Source organism: Equus przewalskii, chromosome 7 (assembly GCF_037783145.1).
Source record: "Equus przewalskii isolate Varuska chromosome 7, EquPr2, whole genome shotgun sequence".
In the NCBI taxonomy this organism is placed as follows: Eukaryota; Metazoa; Chordata; class Mammalia; order Perissodactyla; family Equidae; genus Equus; species Equus przewalskii.
This window is the reverse complement of record NC_091837.1, coordinates 18341485-18362155: the sequence shown is the minus strand read 5'-3', so window position 1 is coordinate 18362155 and position 20671 is coordinate 18341485. Positions and strand designations below refer to the sequence as shown.

General features: G+C 35.9%; 1 protein-coding gene across 3 annotated transcripts in view; it reads right to left on the bottom strand.

Moving 5' to 3' along the window:
• The window catches only part of MED13L (mediator complex subunit 13L), a 277333-nt gene that overhangs the window by 127220 nt on the left and 129442 nt on the right, over nucleotides 1–20671 (bottom strand). For all 3 annotated transcript variants that reach the window (XM_070627182.1, XM_070627184.1, XM_070627183.1), the window contains one exon: nucleotides 11524–11608. In XM_070627182.1, the coding sequence (XP_070483283.1) occupies nucleotides 11524–11608 (85 nt within the window). The remainder of the gene's footprint in view (nucleotides 1–11523; nucleotides 11609–20671) is intronic.

The following is a 20671-nucleotide window of genomic DNA, read 5'->3' as shown; positions in this document are numbered from 1 at the left end:
AAGGACAAAGGCAAAAGGCAAAAAAGCTAAGGAAAACGCTATCTGAGAGTCTAACTCTCTGTGCTAATGGATCTCCTGGAGTTTCCGCTGTAGATCACACTTCTTTGTCAGGCAATGTCAACAAAAGGTTATCACTAATACACAGAACAGTCATGGAAACTACCGATCCTTCAATCTGAAACCATCTGGTTCCAAACGAGAGTCATAAATGACTTACGTGATTTTCAACTGCTAATTAGTTTCCATGTGCTCAGTGATTTCCTACTCATTGAAAGGAAAACATAAGAACACAGAATTGCACTGGATGAGGTAATGTTTTACTCAGTTTTCTAAGTAGTGGATTTGCAATTGCCTTATCTCTGCATAAGCGAGCAGTCACAGTCATGTCAGCAGTGATGTGGCAGAAAGTCAGCAAAGTCATCAAGTACCTTAGAGAAGGTTCGGACCAAATTAGTCAAGGTGCTGAGTACTGTACTCCCTTTCTCTGCCCTGCCCCTCAACCCAATAGAGAATTCACTGCTCAGTTAGATGTCACGATGAGTAAGTATGAGGGGGAAGTTTCTTTTTACCCAAGAAACAGGTAAAAAGAAGTCAGCAATTATCAATATCAATTTCTATACTCTTCAATCACCTATGTCTCAACTTTGGCTGGTCCAAAAACCAAACTTCACTCACTTACACATACACACCCACACCCCCCCCCCCCACACACACACACACAACCAGGTAGCACAGAAAGTATTTCCACCTGCCGTTTTGTACTTTGCCCTGGAGGAAAGGCGAGAGGAGGGGGTATGTTTTGCTAAGGAAGGCAGTTCTCCCACCTGACCGACACCTGGGACTATGCTGGCTCCACAGGACACTATACTGAGGTTCCAAGCCCTTGGTTCTCAATCACTCTGGGGTCATGATTCTATGGTAAAAATAATCTAATGGAAGTTATTACAGACTCTTTCTCCTGAAAAATGCGTGGAAGAGTAAAACATTGCATACAATTCCACAGGATTGGTGAACTCTCTGAAGCAGATCCTAGATTAAGAACTTCTGTACTAAATATTACCATTAATCACTATTAACCCTGCTTTGGCCTGGAATTCCTTTCTTGTCCCACTCTATCCCTTCCTCCTCTGACTTAATTCTCTTCATCTTTCCTATCCCAGATCAGCCTGCCCAGTATGCTAACATTTACATTTCAGCACTTTCACCACTGAGTTGTAATGATTCATTTCTGTGGCTTCTTTCTCCTAAGAAACTATGCACAATTTAGGCGCAGGCACTGTATCTATCTTATTCACTGACAATATCGAACAAATATAAATGTCTGTTATGTTCTATGCTTCATATTCTGCTCCATATTGTAGGTGCTCAATAAATATCTGAGAAATGAATGCTATACACCAAGGAGTATTTTCTTATTCAACTATAATACTGTTATTCTTCTTGTTTGTAACCACTAATCATGGACAGTGTCATACTGTTAATTTTCTTGTGTGTATGTGTGCTTGCTAGTGAGACACACAATGTTTGAGGAAAAAGATCTGCAGGTTTCACTTTTTTATAGCCCATCACCTCTCACTCCAGACTAAAATCACAGCACATACTCAACATGTAGGGAATCACATAAATACTAAAACTGTTCTGGAAGACCAGCACTTCTGCCCAGATGCTTTTATTATATGTGAAGAACAGAAATAAGGAAATCTTTTTAAGAGAGATAATTCTAAGATATAAAAATTAAAGAATATCAGAAACATAATTTTCCCTTTTTATACTCTATTAGCCTTTATTTTATTATTTTTGAGGGACAAAATTTATATTTAACTTGAAAAATAAACCTAGCAGACATACTCCATGCGCTGAAAATTACTTCAAATCAACATCATCAATAGTGCTAAGAATACATTACCAGTTAACCCCGGTTGTCTACTCAGTAACCCCAGTCACTATCATTGAGATTTTCAAAATCACCTTACTATTAAGGTATAATATAATTCTGTAAAGTAGTACAATATTATTTTGCAAGATCACTAAGTGATTCCAGATTTATAAAACGTTCCTTAAGCAACAGTTCTAGGAAAGAATTTCTCTTTAGAAATAATTCCCAGCCCCCTACCATCTCCCAGAAATCACTGTTTCAAGAAGAAAAGAAACAGCTGCTGAAAAATGAAAATGAAATCAGGTTTTGTGTGCATGTGCACACATAATGTTTCTGTGTCATGCCATATGGCTCTAAATAATTAAGTACAAGAGAAACTTGACTGGGAAGTCGGCAAGCCCCAATCTCTAATCCCAAAGCCACGGGCAGACCTCATGTATGATTACAAGAGCAACAGCAGCAGCCACAGCCTAACTCAGCAAGCCACTTCCCAGATGGGATAGTTGAGAAGTTTAGAAGGGAACCACAAGTGGCTCTCGCTCCTTTGGTGTCACTCCAATTAGGTAGGTATGACAGTTTTCACAGACTAAAAAGTCCAAGGATGGTGTTCCTCTACCACACCCTTAACCAAACTGTACCTTAATGTTACCACCTAGTTAAGGAGTTGCTCAGATAGACTAAACTGTATACAAGTCCATACCGGAGTAGCCTCGCCAGCATCAAAGCCTTTACCTTACCACTCCAATCTATATCAAACACATACGCAAAGAGGTCTCCCTCCTAGAAACTGCAGTGCTCCCAATTCCCAACCAAATAAAAGAAACCTCTATGATGTAGCGGCTAAAAAGTCTCTTTCACCTGCTCCCTTCTATCTTCATGACTTTGGGCTCCTACTGTGCCTGAGGTGATGCTATGTCCTCTGGCCAAGCAAACTCTATTATTTCCATCCTTTCCAAAATCTCGGTAAGGTTAGCTTTTTGGTACACTAAGCCTCACCTGAAACATCAATTCTAATGCAATTCGAAACAACCATAGCTCTCCTCTAGTTCCACACTTTTAGTGTCCAATCCCATTCTCCAACCACAAAACCAAAAAATTTAATTTTTTAAAAATTTAAAGTCTTGATCCTTTCCCTGTCCTAAAAACACTAAATACACATAGAAATATAAACTGATTAATTTTAATTTTAGGGTGAATATGTTTCTCTCTAGACATTTATAGTTAGTTATCTACTTTCATTCACTTGTGTCTATAATGTTTGTAGCGTCTCTTACTTTAAAGCATATGCCCCTTGGTCTAAAGATTCATTTTCTTCCTTCCTTTAGAGAACTGCACACTGTCACAATTCAATAAAATAGGGATTTACTGATTACTCATTTCCTGCTCCTGTTATCACATTATACCCAAGGACTCTCAATGTCGCAATGTTCTATCATCATTTCTTCAACTAGGGCTATACCTACCACCATGCTCTACTGAATATATTTATTATTTTGAAATCTTTGGGCCACCACATTCAAGAACAGTGCTCATCTGCCCTCTGAGGATCACCTCTATTGGATCTCAAAACAGGACATTGAAAGCTAGTAATTTATAAATATGTTACAGTCATACACTGCATAATGACAGTTCAGTCAACAGCGGACTCCATTCCAACAGTGCTCCCCTAAGATTAGTACCACAGAGCCTCAGTGTGTAGTACACTATACCATCTAGGTTTGTGTAAGTGCACTCTATGATGCCTGCACAATGACAATCACATAATGAAGCATTTCTCAGAACGTATCCCCCTCGTTAAGAGACACATGGCTATGTGGTTATCCTAATTATAATTCTAATTTTCTTCATGTTATTTTTACTGTACTTTTCCAAATAAGTATCTTCACTCTAAACACCAACTCTTTGGCAAACCAAGAAGCCTTGGGCCAAAGGCAACTGTACAGCTGTGTTATGAACTAATGTGGGGTGAATATGCTGACAATCCATGAGGAAAGCAGCACCAGTGGACTACTCTGAAGAGTCATTATGTTTCACACATGTAAAATATCCACAGATTAAAGTCTCCCTAAGAGAGCAAGGACAGGACAGAGCAAAACAGCTTCAAAAGACCCATGTAATCTATTGTGCACAAATCAATGATTTGTATTTTAGAGGAAAAAAATCTTTTCATCAAAATCAGCTTATGTGGGGCAACAAAAGACCCCGAATTGCTAAAGCAATCCTGAGTAAGAAGAACAAAGCTGGAGGCATCACAATCCCTGATTTCAAAACATACTACAAAGCTACAGTAATCAAAACAGCATGGTACTGGTACAAAAACAGGTGCACAGATCAATGGAACAGAATTGAAAGCCCAGAAATAAAACCACACATCTATGGACAGCTAATCTTCAACAACGGAGCTGAGGGCCTACAATGGAGAAAAGAAAGTCTCCTCAACAAATGGTGCTGGGAAAACTGGACAGCCACATGTAAAAGAATGAAAATTGACCATTCTTTTTCACCATTCACAAAAATAAACTCAAAATGGATCAAAGACCTAAAGATTAGGCCTGAAACAATAAGTCTTCTAAAAGAGAATATAAGCAGTACAGTCTGACATCAGTTTCAAAAGAATCTTTTCGGACACCATAACTCCTCAGATGAGGGAAACAACAGAAAGAATAAACAAATGGGATTTCATCAGACTAAAGAGCTACTTCAAGGCAAAGGAAAACAGAATTGAAACAAAAAAACAGCCCACTAATTGGGAAAAAATATTTACAAGCTACTTATCCGACAAAGGGTTAATCTCCATAATATATAAAGAACTCACACAGCTCAACAACAAAGAATCAAAAACCCAATCAAAAAATGGGCAGGAGACATGAACAGACATTTCTCCAAAGAAGATAGAAGGATGGCCAATAGACACATGAAAAGATGCTCATCATCACTAATCATCAGGGAAATGCAAATCAAAACTACACTAAGATATCACCTTACACCCATTAGGTTGGCAAAAATATCCAAAACCAAGAGTGACAAATGTTGGAGAGGTTGTGGAGAAAAAGGGACCCTCGTACACTGTTGGTGGGAATGCAAACTGGTGCAGCCACTATGGAAAACAGTATGGATATTTCTCAAAAGGTTAAAAATAGAAATACCTTATGACCCAGCCATCCCACTACTGGGTATCTATCCTAAGAACCTGAAATCAGCATTTCAAGAGTCCCATGCACCCCTATGTTCATCGCAGCATTATTTACAATAGCCAAGACGTGGAACCAACCTAAGTGCCCAGCAACTGATGACTGGATAAAGAAGATATGGTATATATACACAATGGAATACTACTCAACCATAAAAAAAGGACAAAATCATCCCATTCGCAACAACATGGATGGACTCTGAGGGTATTATGTTAAGCGAAATAAGCCAGACAGAGAAAGACGAACTCTGTATGACTCCACTCATAGGTGGAAGTTAACATATAGACAAGGAGAACTGATCGGTGGTTACCAGGGGAAAGGGGGAGGTGGGGGGAGGGCACAAAGGGTGAAGTGGTGTACCCACAACATGACTAATAATAATGTACAACTGAAATTTCACAAGGTTGTAAACTATCATAATCTTAATTAAAAAAATGAGCTTATGTGTTTTATTCTAAAAACTTAAGAAAAGTAAAGTATACTAGCACACATAATGCCAATTTGACAGCATTATGCCAGACATTTTAAGTATTTCTACAGAGGTACAAAAGCAAGATTTTCATAAGTCCCGTATGTGGTGCAAATCACTGAGGCCATCATAAAAACTCTGGGTGATATGAACTGCAGACATTTCCTGGCTTCATTTTTAAAAGCTTTTCAACTCAATGTCTTACTTCATTTAGATAGAAATAGGTGAGAAGGATATGGTATATTATAAAAACCATACCAATTATAATAACATAAGAGTAATAGCCACTAAACCTGCAATAATAAAAATGCCAAATGAAGAAACTCCTGAAAAAAGACTGCAGGCCTTTGTTTTCCATAATCTATTCACAGACAAAGTACATTTCCATTAATGAGGAGTGTGAGACAACCTAAACTTAAAATACAGAGTGCAACCTTTGAGAAGTTCATTAAAATACATAACAAAATCCCACTCAATTGCAAAGGCTGATGAAGAACAATCTGAACTAGTACATTATTAGAAAGAGAGAGAGAGAAACCGGGGGCGGGGGGGAGGAGAAGAATCAATTCAAATTAGCAGAGATTCTACATAAGTAAAACCAAATTAATGGTATTTTATCATCCTGGGCATCGTGCCAAAAAAGGATAATCAATCATTAAGAAAACAAGCAGCACACTTACTTTCTCAGAAGAGAGGAAAAATAAGCACGACTACATGATCTAAAACTATAAAACTTGGAAGACCTAAACCTTCAGATACTGAAATTCTGACTAAAAAATTACAAATGAAGAAAATACCAAAAGAAGCCAACATGCCTCAAAGTTTTTAAAGACATGTCTAAATCCATCCATAACTGTGTTTAGAGGCATATCTGTGTTTGGGTAATATTGCCAGCACCTGTCTGGAGGACAGACTCTTAACAGTGAGAAGACCTCATTAAGAGGTATGGTAGATTGTATCCTTTCCCCAAGTATGTGCTCTACCTCCCTGTCCTGCTGACATCAAGCTTGGCCATGTAACTTTGGTACCTTCCGCTGATGGATACTACTTTCTCATCCATGTGACTGTAAGTTTGGTGGTAAATGTCTGGCCAACGAAATGTAAGCAGGAATGCCATACACCACTTCTGAACAGAAGCTTCAAGGGGCTATTTCATATTTCGCCATTGCTCTTTACTCTCTACCAGGAACCCAGCAAGTCTTTGAAGGAGCTACCCCACTGACACGACTGCCACCTGGAGAGAAGAAGCTATAGGGCAGTGCTGCAGTAAATCACACTGCACAAGCAACAGCAGCAAGAGATCAACGTCAATTGTTTTAAGATAGCAAGATCTTTCAGGTCTTTTGATAGTGCAGCATAATTGAGCCTAACCTGATTGATGAAAGAGGCCACTGCAATACTCCATGAAACACTCATGAAGTTTTAAAGTGGGCCAGCAGCAATCAAAATGAAGACAATGGGACTGACTAGAAGGATATCTGGAAGACTGGAGGAAGGGTGGCAGTGGTAATGGTGGGTGTGGGGGCAGGGGTAGGGGTGGGTGTGCGGGTAGGGATGGGGTGGGGGTGGGCCTGGGGTTCAATATTATATGATAAGAACCACAAACAAGGGAAAAAATTAACTCAGGGAACCAAGACATTAAACAGTCTACCACATGGAAGTATGATTAGATGAATTACACATGACCCCCATAGAATTGAATTAAGAAAAAGAAAGTTACAAGGGGACAGATTTCTGCTCAGCATAAGGAAGACTTTCTTTCTAACAATGAGTACACTCTGAAGATGAAAAGAACTCCTTTTGGAAGGTGTGCTCACATAACCAGAAGTATTCAAGGAAAGGATGGATGACCACATAAAAAGGATATTGTAGAAGGGGATTTCGGAATTAGCTGGGTAAATAGACTGATTTTTTTTGTTTGTTTTTTTGGTGAGAAAGGCTGGCCCTAAGCTAACATCTGTTGCCAATCTTCATCTTTACGCTTGAGGAAAATTGTCCCTGAGCTAGATCTATGCCAATCTCCCTCTATTTTGTATGTGGGACGCCTCCATAGCATGTCTTGACGAGCAGTGTGCAGGTCTGTGCCCCGGGCCACCAAAGGAGAGCACATGAACTTAACCACTGTGCTACTGGGCCGGCCCCTAGACTGACTTTCAATGTTGTGTTCAACTCTAAAAATAGTAATATCAAATACTCCTATTAGCTAATATTAACAGCAGTTAACCATTTATTGAGCTCTTATAATGAGAAAGGTATTGTGCTGAGCAAAACAATCCTTCACCATTTTATAAGTAAAGAACAGGGGCTCAGCAAGCTCAAGTCACTTGCTCAAGTCAAATAGTTATTTGATCAGCACAGCCAAGACCCAAAATATCTCCTGTCTCTGAAGGCAGTGAAGAAATGGGCTTCTAGAAATGTGTGCCCTTGTAAAGATATGTAAAATTAAAGCCAGATAAGTTAGCTTCTGTCTGACACCTAAACGGAAAATACTCTTGAGCGAGAAGTATTGAGGTTTTTTCCTTAATGGACAGGTGACATTGGCTAGACGTATACAATATAGTGTATGTAAAAATTGGAGAGTTATAGAGGAAATGAGTAAATGATTTGAAGTCACGTTACCTTAGAATTTAAAATATTCTACACAGCATCAATTCAATATTACCTCAGCACCAATCAACAGCAACAAGAAATGAAATCATCTTATTCTGTGTGAAGTTTATAATGTTACTTTAATTTCTGTAGAGAAATGTTTTTTTAATAAATCACTGCAGTGACTCCATCTATATACAATAGCAACTGCCATCTTTTAGAAAGAGGATCAATTTATATGACTCCTGCGTAGCTGTAAGTGAGAGCTTCTCAAGGGAATTAGTGGAATTCTCTTTTAATTAAACAAACCCATATGCTTAAAAAAATAAAAAGCAGAAATAATGAATCACTTGCACAAGCTTTGTTAATAAGCAACCTAAGAAAAAACTGGTTTAGGAAGCACAAACACCCTTCAAGTGATACACTGCTTGAGGACCTGTTTCAATAACCTCAATTCTGGCTTTCAAGCTAGAGTCTCAAAACATCCACACTGGGACACCAAGTTGATCCTATCTGAGTGGAAATGGAAAGGCATAACAGGAAATTGCCAGGAATAAGACAGTAAACTGTATTTCAATAAACTTAGGTTTTAAACAGAAAATAAGTTACAGCAAGTGGTCTAAACTATGGGAAGAAGAAGAGGGCAAGCATGTATTAGCCAAATCAGTTTCTGTTGACAATGAATAAAGACAGCTAAAAGAAACCATTTAAAATGTTTCCCTGCCTCATGAGTAGGGTGATTTTCATTCACAGAACACAGTTACTTAAAGTTTGAACATTATTTTAAAGGACAAAAGTATTATCACAATTTTTCAAAAGAATCTCACCTTGTCCATTCCAATTGTAGGAAGGGAGCTAAACAGCTTGATTACTATTTTCTAAAAGAAACACTGTTTTATTTGTTTCAAAATAAACTCATATAGCAGATTCAAATCAAAGTATGCAAAATAATAAATTTATGGGGAAAATGAATTAATGACTATTGAACATTAACGACGTCAAGTATTACGCAGCACACATCATACACACCACCTAACAAAAACTCAAGGTGCACAGCATCCTATAGATAATTTAAAGGGCATTAACTAAGGCTTAGTGAGGTTAGGGTACCTGATCAAGTAACAGACCCTGAAATCAAACCAAGGTCTAACCCGAAGTTTAGAACTATCCCAACCTTTATCTCATGACATACCGCATACATCACAATTAACTTTCTTATAAAATAATAATTCAACTTGACCTGGACTTTAGTTTTTACCACAAATTCTGAATTTATGAGCACAGAATAAATGAATTATCTGCATTTCTCTTCTCTCCCAATTTTTCTGCTCTAATTTTCTCCCAAGAAAGAAAAGAAATATGTTACCATTTAAAACACAAAAGACTGAAAAGAATACAATTCGACCACACATTAGTATTTTTCTGAAAAAAATAAATTTTGATAGAAACAACATGGTGAGCTACAATTTTTAAAAATATATACTTTGTTCCATATACATTAAAAAAGTTTATGTAAAAAGGACTGTGTTTAAAGATGCATTAATTACCATACAGATATAAAAGTTTATTCTAGCTCAGCATTATGGAAACAGTAAATTTTCCTGAAAGGACTGTGTGTGTCCTTTTGCTCTATTTTGCAGAGGGAGAGAGAAATACCAAATATCTGGAATATTCAAGAGTACTCAACTCTTAAAATCAATGCTTCTAAACATATACTGCCCTTAGTCACAGATGGCCTCTAGGACTACTCCAAAGCACAGAGGTAGGAACTAAAATTCAGAATGAAAAATAGATAAATTTAGTGGGAAAGGTCTTTTGGAGTGACTTAAATGATGACAACTTATCAACTGTAGCTTAAGAATCCTAAGCAGTGCTATTACCCTAGATATTAGCTTGGATAAGAAACTTCATGGTACTAGAATGCCCTTTCAGCTTTGATCACCTAAAAGTACTATATACAGACTCAGGAAGAGAAACGAAAAAAGTTTTTCTTTACAAGTTCTTAATTAACTCATCCTTTCTCAACTATTTCTCTCCTTAAAACACTAGCCAGAGCCTGGGAACATATTGTTCTGCCAGAAAGCAAGGAGGTGCTCCAACAATGATGAGGACAGTTCAAAAAACCAGAGGAGCCAGGATGAAGGGGTTTCCCCCGGCCATATCTAAATAAATGATAGTAATGAATTATAATCCATTAAGTAAAATAGGAATCCATCTTTCCAAATTTATATAGATAGAAAGATTAACAGAAATAGATAAATACATACATGAGAGAAAATGAAAAGCTCTTCCTTAAAATAGAAGGCTAACGAATAAAAGTAGAAGGAATGGTGGCATTTGAAAATTACCATTACAGCCGCAATAGTAATAAAGATCTAGACAAGGACCACCAGTAGAGGATAAAACAAGTGAGTCAAAATTTGAAAACAAACAATTATTACACAATCTCATTGCATCTGGCCATAAATCACTTATTAATTACAAAGAGAATTAACAAGTATCATAGTTAACAAGTACTTATTAATTTACAGTGGAGAAACCTAGCAGAATACCACCTTAAACAAAGGATTAACAATGTTAATATCATTAATAATGGAACACTGAAATCATGGGCCTCCTGCTATGACACACTGAGAAGGACATAACAACACTTCTCTAGAAGTATTCTTACTAAAAAGCATAAACTGAATCTCATCATGAAGAAGCTATCTCAAATTGAGGGACACTATATAAAATTTATGGCCTGAACTCATGCAAAATGTCAATGTCAAGAAAGAAAAAGAAAGGCTAAGGGAGCCTTCCAGATTTAAAGAGACAGGAAAATTAAACATAATATATGATCATGGACTAGAGCTTGGGGGAGGGAGGTTAAACTGTAAAGGACAGAATTGGGACAACTGATAACATCACTTGAACTAAGGATTAGACAATGGCATTTTATCACTGTTAAATTTCTTAATTTTCATAATTGTACGTGCTTCTATGAGAGGATATCCTTGTCCTTAGAAAGTGTACACCAAAATACTTAGGGTTGTAAAAAGAACAATCTCAATTGTGCAAATAACTCTCAAGTGGTTTAGGAAATAACCTTAAAAATACACACACACAGACACACATTGGGGGAGGTGAGAGGGTGGGCAATCACACAAATTATAAAGCAAATTGGGCAAAAGTAAAACTACTGGTGAATCTGACTAGAAGGAAATTAGAAGTTCTTTGTGTTATTCCTAAAACTTCTGTCAGTTTGAAATTATATCAATATACAAAGAAGCAAGAGATCTGTACAATGTTATTTTTATAAAACTGTATGTGAAGGCATTCTGAGCATTCTAGGACACTCTGACTGTCCAGCATTACGCCTGAGGTGTCGGCACCACTGGCTGCTGGCCCTCTCTTACCTTTCTAACAGATTGTGGATCGCTTTGAAGAGCAGCGTCCTACATTCATAGGAAAGGCCGTTTTCCCAGAGTCCTTCCTCCACAACTGAAAAAAACAAAACAAAAGAATGAACCAGCAAGCGGGGCATCCAAATAAAAATAAAAGAAACTTTTAAAACATTTTTCTAAAGCAAAGTTAATGAATTAATATAAATTATCTCACACTGAAACAGAGAAACTATGTTAAATACTTGCCCAAAGTCATAAAATACTTAAAGTACAGAATGAAATAAATGTGTTTTAATTCGTCTTTGAAATATAGATATGGTCTTTCCAAGGAGCTTCTTCAAAATTTGAAATTATTCAAAATTCTCAAATTAATCTTTCTACCTAATAGTGTCACAAAGACTAATTTTGTTAAAGTTCTATTTAAAGGTAACAAAAATGTCACAAATTAACATGAAAGTTACTACATGTATTTTCAGAGGGAAAATCAAAAGGAAAAGATATCTAAAAATGTGAGAGTTACACAAATTTCTCGAAGACAGTATGTTTCGAAGACGGTATCCGAATAGGATTTTAGCAACATGATTTTAGGGAGAATGTCAGGAAATTACATCTTAATATAACATCAAATTTATTTCCTCAACTCATAAATTTCATTAATGTTTGACATTTGGGGAAATATCATATTTGCCTTTGAAATATGTTAACATTGAGCCACAAAGTAACTAACACCAAGAGAACCCAACAGACTAATAATGTCCCATATATTCCTAACATTCTTTCATATCTATAAAAACATTCTAGAGAAGACAGTTAATGTCCTTTTAAATTATATTCCTTTAATTCAAGATATCAAAAAGTTGGAAGGATGAAAACCTTCGCAGAAGAAAATTTCCTCTTCCTTTTACTTGTTATCTTGACAAAAGGACTCACCAGAGAAAATTTTGACTGAGAAGTAAAACACATATTAAATCCACAATTCATTTTTAATGCTCTTACCAAACCAACGGACATCTCAAATTGCATATCCATATTCTCCAATTAGACAGACTTCGAAAAAGTCTATTTACATTCACAGGTTTTATCTACAGGACTTTTTTCAAATGATAAAACTGGATAAATGTTTTTTCTTGGTATGTCAGGTAACTTTACTTTCCTGCCTATGTGGCTAATCATGATTTACCAAATTTTCCCAAAGCAACCTCTGTCAGAAACATTTTATGGTATTTATAACTAGAGACATGGAAATAAAGTACAGCAAATAAATAAACACTCCTGCGAGCAACAGACTGTCTCTGTTCAAGATAAAACATCCAAAAGTTTTCTGCAATCCTCTGGAGATGTCATGAATCTCCATTCTCACACATTTCTTTTGGGTAGAGCTTTTCCTGAGTGAGAAACAGAGCTAACATTTCAATAAAGGGAACACCCCATATTAATTTGCTTTTCTTTCCTAACAGGTTTCACTGACTCTAAGACACCATCAATTTTAAGATGCATCGTTATTTTATATATCACTGGTGAGGGAGGAGCGGGGAGAAGCTGCCAATTCAACTATAACATGGCTCTGTTATCACTGAGGATTTTTAATTAAAGAGCTCCGCTAGATTTATTAACACATAATGTTCAAATATCACTATTGTACATACATAAAACGGATAATATAAGCCAAAACAAAAAAAACAGTTAAAAATTCTTAAAATTTCATCGACATCAAAGTCCAACTCTCCTGAATGACTCTTCAAGTCGGTCACTGGTGTCAGTGTTTTCCTATAACAGTCTTTTGCTATAAAGAGTGTTGGTGGGGGCTGGCCCCGTGGCCGAGTGGTTAAGTTCACGTGCTCTGCTGCAGGTGGCCCAGAGTTTCGTTGGTTCGAACCCTGGGCACGGACATGGCACTGCTCATCAAACCACGGTGAGGCAGTGTCCCACATGCCACAACTAGAAGGACCCACAACGATGAATGCACAACTATGTACCGGGGGTCTTTGGGGAGAAAAAGGAAAAAAATAAAATCTTTGGGAAAAAAAAAAAAAAGAAAAAGAATCATAGAACAAAACACAAAGCCTAAAATTATAAAGCTTTGAAAACATAGGAGAAATTTTTTAAAAGCTTAGGTTCAGTAAAAATTTCTTAGATATGACACCAAAAGCATGATCCATAAAGAAAAATTGTTAAACAGAGCTTAATCAAAATAAAGAACTCTGTTCTTCAAAAAACTTGGAAAAGTTATGTTAAGCTACAGAAAACACAGGCCACAGATAGGGAATAAGCACTTATAAATCACATATCTGACAAGGACTTGTATTCACAATGTGATATTCTTAAAAAGAAATCCCAAAACTTGACAGTACAAAAAATATTTAGAAAATGGACAAAAGATCTGAAAAGACACTTAACCAAAGAGCAGATATGAATGGCAAATAAAAACATGAAAAAATGCTCAAAAACATCAGTACTCATTAAAAAAATGCAAACTAAAATCACAATGAGATATCATCCATTAAAATGGCTTAAAAGAAAGACTGAAAATATTAAGTGCTATTGAGCATACAGAGTAACTGGAACTGTCATATACTGCTGATGGCAATGCAAAAACAGTCACTTTGGAAAGCTGACTTTGGCAACTTTTTCCTAAGTTAAACAGCCCAGCAATATTCTTCCTAGGTACATAGTTAAGTAGAGTTAAGAACTTATATTCACATGAAAAACCATAGCAAATGTTTATGGTTGTTTTTATCATAATTGACAAAAACTAGAAATAAGCCAAATGTCCCTCAGCTGGGGAAAGGAGAAATACTAGAAAATCCATATAATGGGATGCCTTCAGAAATAAAAGGAACTACTGATAGACTCAAAACATGGATGAATATCATGCCAAGTGAAAAAAGCCATACTCAAAGGTCACAGGCTCTTACGATTTACTAGTATGGCGTTCTTGCAAAGGCAAACTTAAGATAACGTCAACTGCTCAGCGTTTTCCAGGGATGGGAGTGGTGGGAGGGCTTGATGACAAAGGGCCGTGGGAAATTTAGGGGGTGATGGAACTGTTCTGTATCTTGATTGTGGCCGTGGTTACCTAACTGTGTACATTTGCCAAAACTCACAGAACTAAACACTAAAAAACGTAAAATTTACTCTCAATCTTTTACTGGTCTAATTTACATAAACTCATTTTACTATTGGACAAGGCTCCTGGACCTAAGCCATCATGAGTACGCTTAAACTGATTTTTTATGTTTTAGTGTGGAAAATGAGAATACTCTAAACATACATACATTTAAACACAATTGTTTTTATCCAAAGGATATGATGTCTGGTTAACCTTCTTTCATAAATTTTTAAAGTAAAATAAAATTAAAAAAACAAAAGTTTCAGCAACAAGAGACTACAGACCAAAGTGGTCCTTCCCAACAGCACAATATACTACTAGTTGTATTACGTACTTCATATTAAATACTGTAAATAATACGAATATAACAGAACAAATATATCTTAGAGATTTTATTTTATTAAACATTTAACGTATTTTAAATACTGAAAATTAATTTGAAAAAATATCTTTATTAATATTGCTTTTTATATGGCAATTTTCATATCTTCCTTTACATTATAAAAATATTAATATAAAGTTTAGGCACCAATTTAATAGAAAATAAAGAAGAAAGTAATAACACGAAGAAAACATAACTACATTAAGCTCTTGTTTAAGGAAAATACACTAAAGCTTAAAAAGCAATAGAAATTTATGTATTATCCTATAAGTTAACCAGTAAAATTTAAAATATAAGTCCGCAAAGATATTTAAAAATGGTACAGTGTTTGGACTTCACTGGAACATTTAAATTTCGTAAGACTTACATATTTTATTAAGATTCAAGAGCAGTCAACAATTTACCAGAAGTCAATGACTGTGATCAAAGATTAACCACTCTAATAAATACTATCAATTTATGCTATGAATTTAAGGATAATGCATTAATTTGCCAACTTTTAATTTACTGTCTATACATAGCAAATACACTTACAGAAAGGAACATAAGTCAGACCATACTTTATCTCTTATCTACTTCATGTACAGAATTTCCAGAAATACAAGAGTGATGTGTGTTTCAATGAATCTCAAAAATTTCAAGGGCCAGCCTGGTGGCGTAGTGATTAGGTTCACACACTCCACTCCAGCAGCCCAAGGTTCACAGGTTCGGATCCTGGGTGGGACTTACACACTGCTTATCAAGCCATGCTGCGACAGGTGTCCTACACAGAAGAACTGGAAGGACTTACAACTAGGATATACAACTATGTACTGGGGCTTTGGGGAAGCAGAAAAAAAAAAAAAGAGGAGGATTGGCAATAGATGTTAGCTCAGAGCCAATCTTCCTCACCAAAAAGCATATCTTTAAAAAGAAAAATTCCAAAATAAGTTAAATCTAGAATGGCATTTTTGGAATCTAATAATAGATATTTGGCCAACATTCACTGGCCAACAGTTCTTGGCTGTTACACCTCAAAAACCAGTCTAGAAATTAAGAAAGCTCTCAAAAAGCCATTATAAACTTCGAAAACCACTGTGAAACAGAAACTACTTTGAATACTTTGCAGAACAGCTATCAAACATAAACAGCCTTTCATTTAAAAATAATAATAATAGGGGCTGGCCCCGTGGCCAAGTGGTTAAGTTCGCACGCTCCGCTGCAGGCGGCCCAGTGTTTCGTTGGTTCGAATCCTGGGCACGGACATGGCACTGCTCATCAAACCACGGTGAGGCAGTGTCCCACATGCCACAACTAGAAGGACCCACAACTAAAAATATACAACTATGTACCGGGGGGCTTTGGGGAGAAAAAGTAAAAAAAATAAAATCTTAAAAAAAAAAATAAAAAATAACAATAATAAAATAAAATAACTAATAGAGAAGGTTGATTTTCTATCCAGAAAACAATCTTTCTCGTTTTCTGAAACTTTATTCTATGTGCCAAGCTTTGAACTACGTACTATATAAAAATGGGGGGGAAGGGAAGATACTTTTCGCCACAAGACTATGAAATACTGTAAAGGACATGTGGCATTCACCTTTGCCACTCAGCATCTGATTTCTTCTATCACTGGAAACTGCCTATTTTATGAGTTCTGGTTGGAGTCAGATGGTCACCCCTAACAGATGAAAATACTGATTCTCTCTTCTCCACCCTCTCCAACAATATGGACAAGGATATAAATCCTACTCCACTAGATGCTCCTGCACCACACCTTTGACTCCAGATCTAGTGACACAAATGCAAGTGGAAGGAGAGTCCTTTCTGTCAGTGCTAGAAATACAGGCTGCAAGATAAGTTTCCGGCGCTAAAGTAACTGGAGCATCTAATGCTTGGTGGTGATGCTACTAGTTTTATCCTAAAAATGCTACATAGTTCTGTGAATACTCAATATTTTTTTAGTAAAATCCTTTCCTTTTCTTAGTTTGCAACTAAGAACTCTGACTGACACAGTTTATTCTAATCTCCATTTTATAAATGAGAAAACTAAGGCTTAAAAACCTTAAACTTGCCCAAGGTCACATAACTACTAAGTTCAAGAATCTAGAGTCAAACATAGCTATACTCTGCAGCTAACAGGATCAAATGTATTTTATATCCCCTTTTATAAATGGTAAATATACAAATTATTCCATTAATTAAACCCCTCAAAGGGAAGCAATTTATTTTCATAGCTGCAGTGACCAGGACATTTCAGATATTCATAAACACGTGTTGAGTTGACCTGATATTATGTGTGCACATACCTTTCAAATTTCATTGGAATTAGCTTCAATCTAAAATCTCTTTATATCCAGTTAAGAGGATTAGCGGCAAAGACGGGATTGAAATCCAAGTTTTCTGACTCTAATGCCCATGTTCTTTCCAATATACCACACTACTCCACAGGCTTAATGCTAAGTTAACACACTCCCTTTTTTTATTCTTAGTACTGGCTAGAAAGGCAACTTTCGACACTGAAGTTAAATTTTCCTTTGGATCCACAATTTGCACCTTGAATTAATATTTTCTAAATAGCTGCAAGTAACTTTCTCAAAGGTTAAACAAAACTGAAATTGCTTCTGCAATCTATTTGTACAACTCCATGGTAGAGTCAGAGAAAATCATATAACAGCTTTTTCAACTAATTTATCTGAAACACCTTCCTTCGAGGTAAAATTAAAACCAACACTTGATTTGCTTGACACTGAGATTCTTCAGAATGCATCCTTTTTTGGGGCAGCCAGAGAGTAGATAGTCTAGGTTAAGTTTCTGTAAATGACATGAGATGCATTTACAACTTAATTCTCTACCTCCCTTCCAAAGTGGACTGAGAAGAAAAGGACCTGCCAAGAAGCTTGTAAGAAAGCTTGCAGGTGCTGTGCCCTATCTTTATGATACCGACAATCTCCCCAGGGTATACTGTCTCCATTTTTATAAAAAATAAAGTAAGTTTTAAAAAGCCTTCCTCACTCTTTTGATCTTTTGAGTTTTAATTTAAATGCTTATTATTAATTCCTTAAGAATATAAAGTAGCAAGACTATCTCTACAGACTATATTTATAAATCTACTGAGTGTAATGGAAGAATTTTTCTAAACTTTGTTAACAGTCTCAGAAAAGAAAGCACCAAGAGACCTAAAATGTGTCTACAATAAGTGAGTGGCAAGAATCAACCGAAACAAATAATTCCTAAATTAAAACATTCCCCTGCTGTTCTGTGGTCTACTACAGCCAGACTAAAACTGAAAAATAAAACTAAGTACCACTACAGCTGCCTATTTACAAAGAAAAACTATTTTGGCACTAAATTTATCTCAGTTAAATCGTGAGAGTTATAATCAGAATTCATTTAAATTGCTGTTATTCACCTTTTTTAATATAGTAATCCTCATAAGCAAATAAACTGCAAAAGTATTATATAAATGGGTTTTTTAGAGGAAGACAGTGCTTTAGAAAGGAAAGTCTTAATAGCAGTAATTACTGCTTAGCACCCAAATAATTTTTCCAAAATCCTCACAAATTGTAATACAACTTTTTTCAACTTTGCAAAACATAGCTCCTTGCAGAATTAATAAGCTTCTTTGAAAGAAAAACCATATAAAAGGTTCAGGAAAAAAGTCAATATGGCACAATATCAAAGCACCATACACTTCAATGATTTTGTGTTTCCCAGCGGAGATCTTGGACAGATATCCCTTCTGATTCGACAAATGAAACTGACATACTTTACTTGACGGGGGAAAAAATGAGAGGAGGGAGAACGGAATAGGGTAGGGAGGAGCATAAAGATTGTGAAACCTTGAAGAAACTCAAGCTCATGCTTTTAGAATTCAGGTCACCCTGCCTTACACAGTTTAAAAGTAGAATTACTTTCAAAGAATACATACTTCCTCTGAGCTATGATACATATTTCCTTTTAATGTATCATATTGCAGCAACAGCTGAAATGAACGTCTAGACATCAAAAACACTTCTTACTCCCACCTACTGCTTTTTTACCTCAGGCATCAAAACTAATGAAACCTATTATCCAGAACATTGAATTCAGTAACCACATTGGCCATTGCAAATATTGGAGGGGGGAGGGGCACTTTCAGGGATGGCATTCCTTATCCAGCCATTAAAATTACTGAAAATCAAATTTTGCTCCAAACTCCAGAAATACAAATAGATTAAAGCAAGACATATGAAACAAGAAGATTACTTCCCAGTTAGATTTCAGTGGCAAACTGCTAAAGATAGCACAGCTCTGAATCCAGGGTTTATAATCTGCCCACTGCCTTTGTTTTCAACCTCCATCTGCAATATATAAAGCACACTAGTTTTGGGGGGGTTTTTTTAACTGTTTTAAATCACTAAATCTACTACCTAAGAATTGCACAAAGCAGACATTATAATAAGAAAACATTTACCAATTTAATTTTATGAGTGGCATCAAATGAAATACTTTAAAGATGGAGAATTTTGATTTCTCTATCCGCTTTCTTAAAATCGAGTTACAAAAAGATTGAGTAACAAAGTAGCATTATGCTACATTAATTGTGAAATGTTACATTTTACCCATAAAAAATTCAATTACATACAACACTATTGATTGATCACAGTTATGCTGCCATCGATTGCCTTGTAAAGTCTATATTTGAAGTCATTAATAACTAAATGGACTTATTACTTATATCAAATTCAATCCACTTAGAGCTCTGATTTCTTTGAATTGTTGCGTGGGTGTAGAATATTTGGTATCACTTACCAAATCTATTTTGAAAATGGATTTTAACTTTCCCAGTGTCAATTCATCAATCAAATAAGAATTAGCATTAGAAGAGACATATCAAAATGCTCCGTTTTGACCTATTTGCAACTTTAAATGATTACCAACACTGATAATATTCGCCAGATAGAAGCAGAGACGTGATTCAAAATGTTAACAGTATAATGTCTTACTAAGGAATCTCTAACAGCATGAGTTCTCTCCCAGTTGCAGGATAACCAGAATTTTAATGACAGTTTCTACACAGTGCTGTAGCAGTTAAGACATGACCCAAGTTAGCATTTCAATGGCTCAGAGGACTCCATATAAAGCCACTAAACTTTAAATTGAAGGAGACCATAAAACTCAATTTCTAGATAAATTGAACAAGACCTTCAAAAGACAATTGCTACAGAAAACAGTCAGGCTACAATGTTACTTTAATAGCTACACGGTGAAAAAGAAATTTTGCACAATGGTTGTTACTGACTTCTAAGAACCAAACTTTCCCCCATTTGCTACTCTCTTCAAAGATCTTTAAATAATTATTACTTTTTTACTCTTTAAAGTTATAAATATGCTCTTAATTTTGTCCTATAACATGCATAGACAAAGGCCTAGAAAGACAGCCATCAAAATTAACAGCTATCTTTGGTTGCAAGAATAATTATTTCTTCTTTACCTCTTTGTGTATTTTCCAGATTTTCTTCAATGGACATGTATTCCCTCTATAAGCATACATCATATTTGAAATAAGTTCCTTAAATAAGGCTACTATTATTGATTAAACAGCCACATGCTTAAAAGAAAAGAGCCACTTGCTCAGAAATTACAAAAAAGATGAAAATTCTTAGGACAGGAATCACTATAATTTTGAGAAAGAAAACCAGATATGT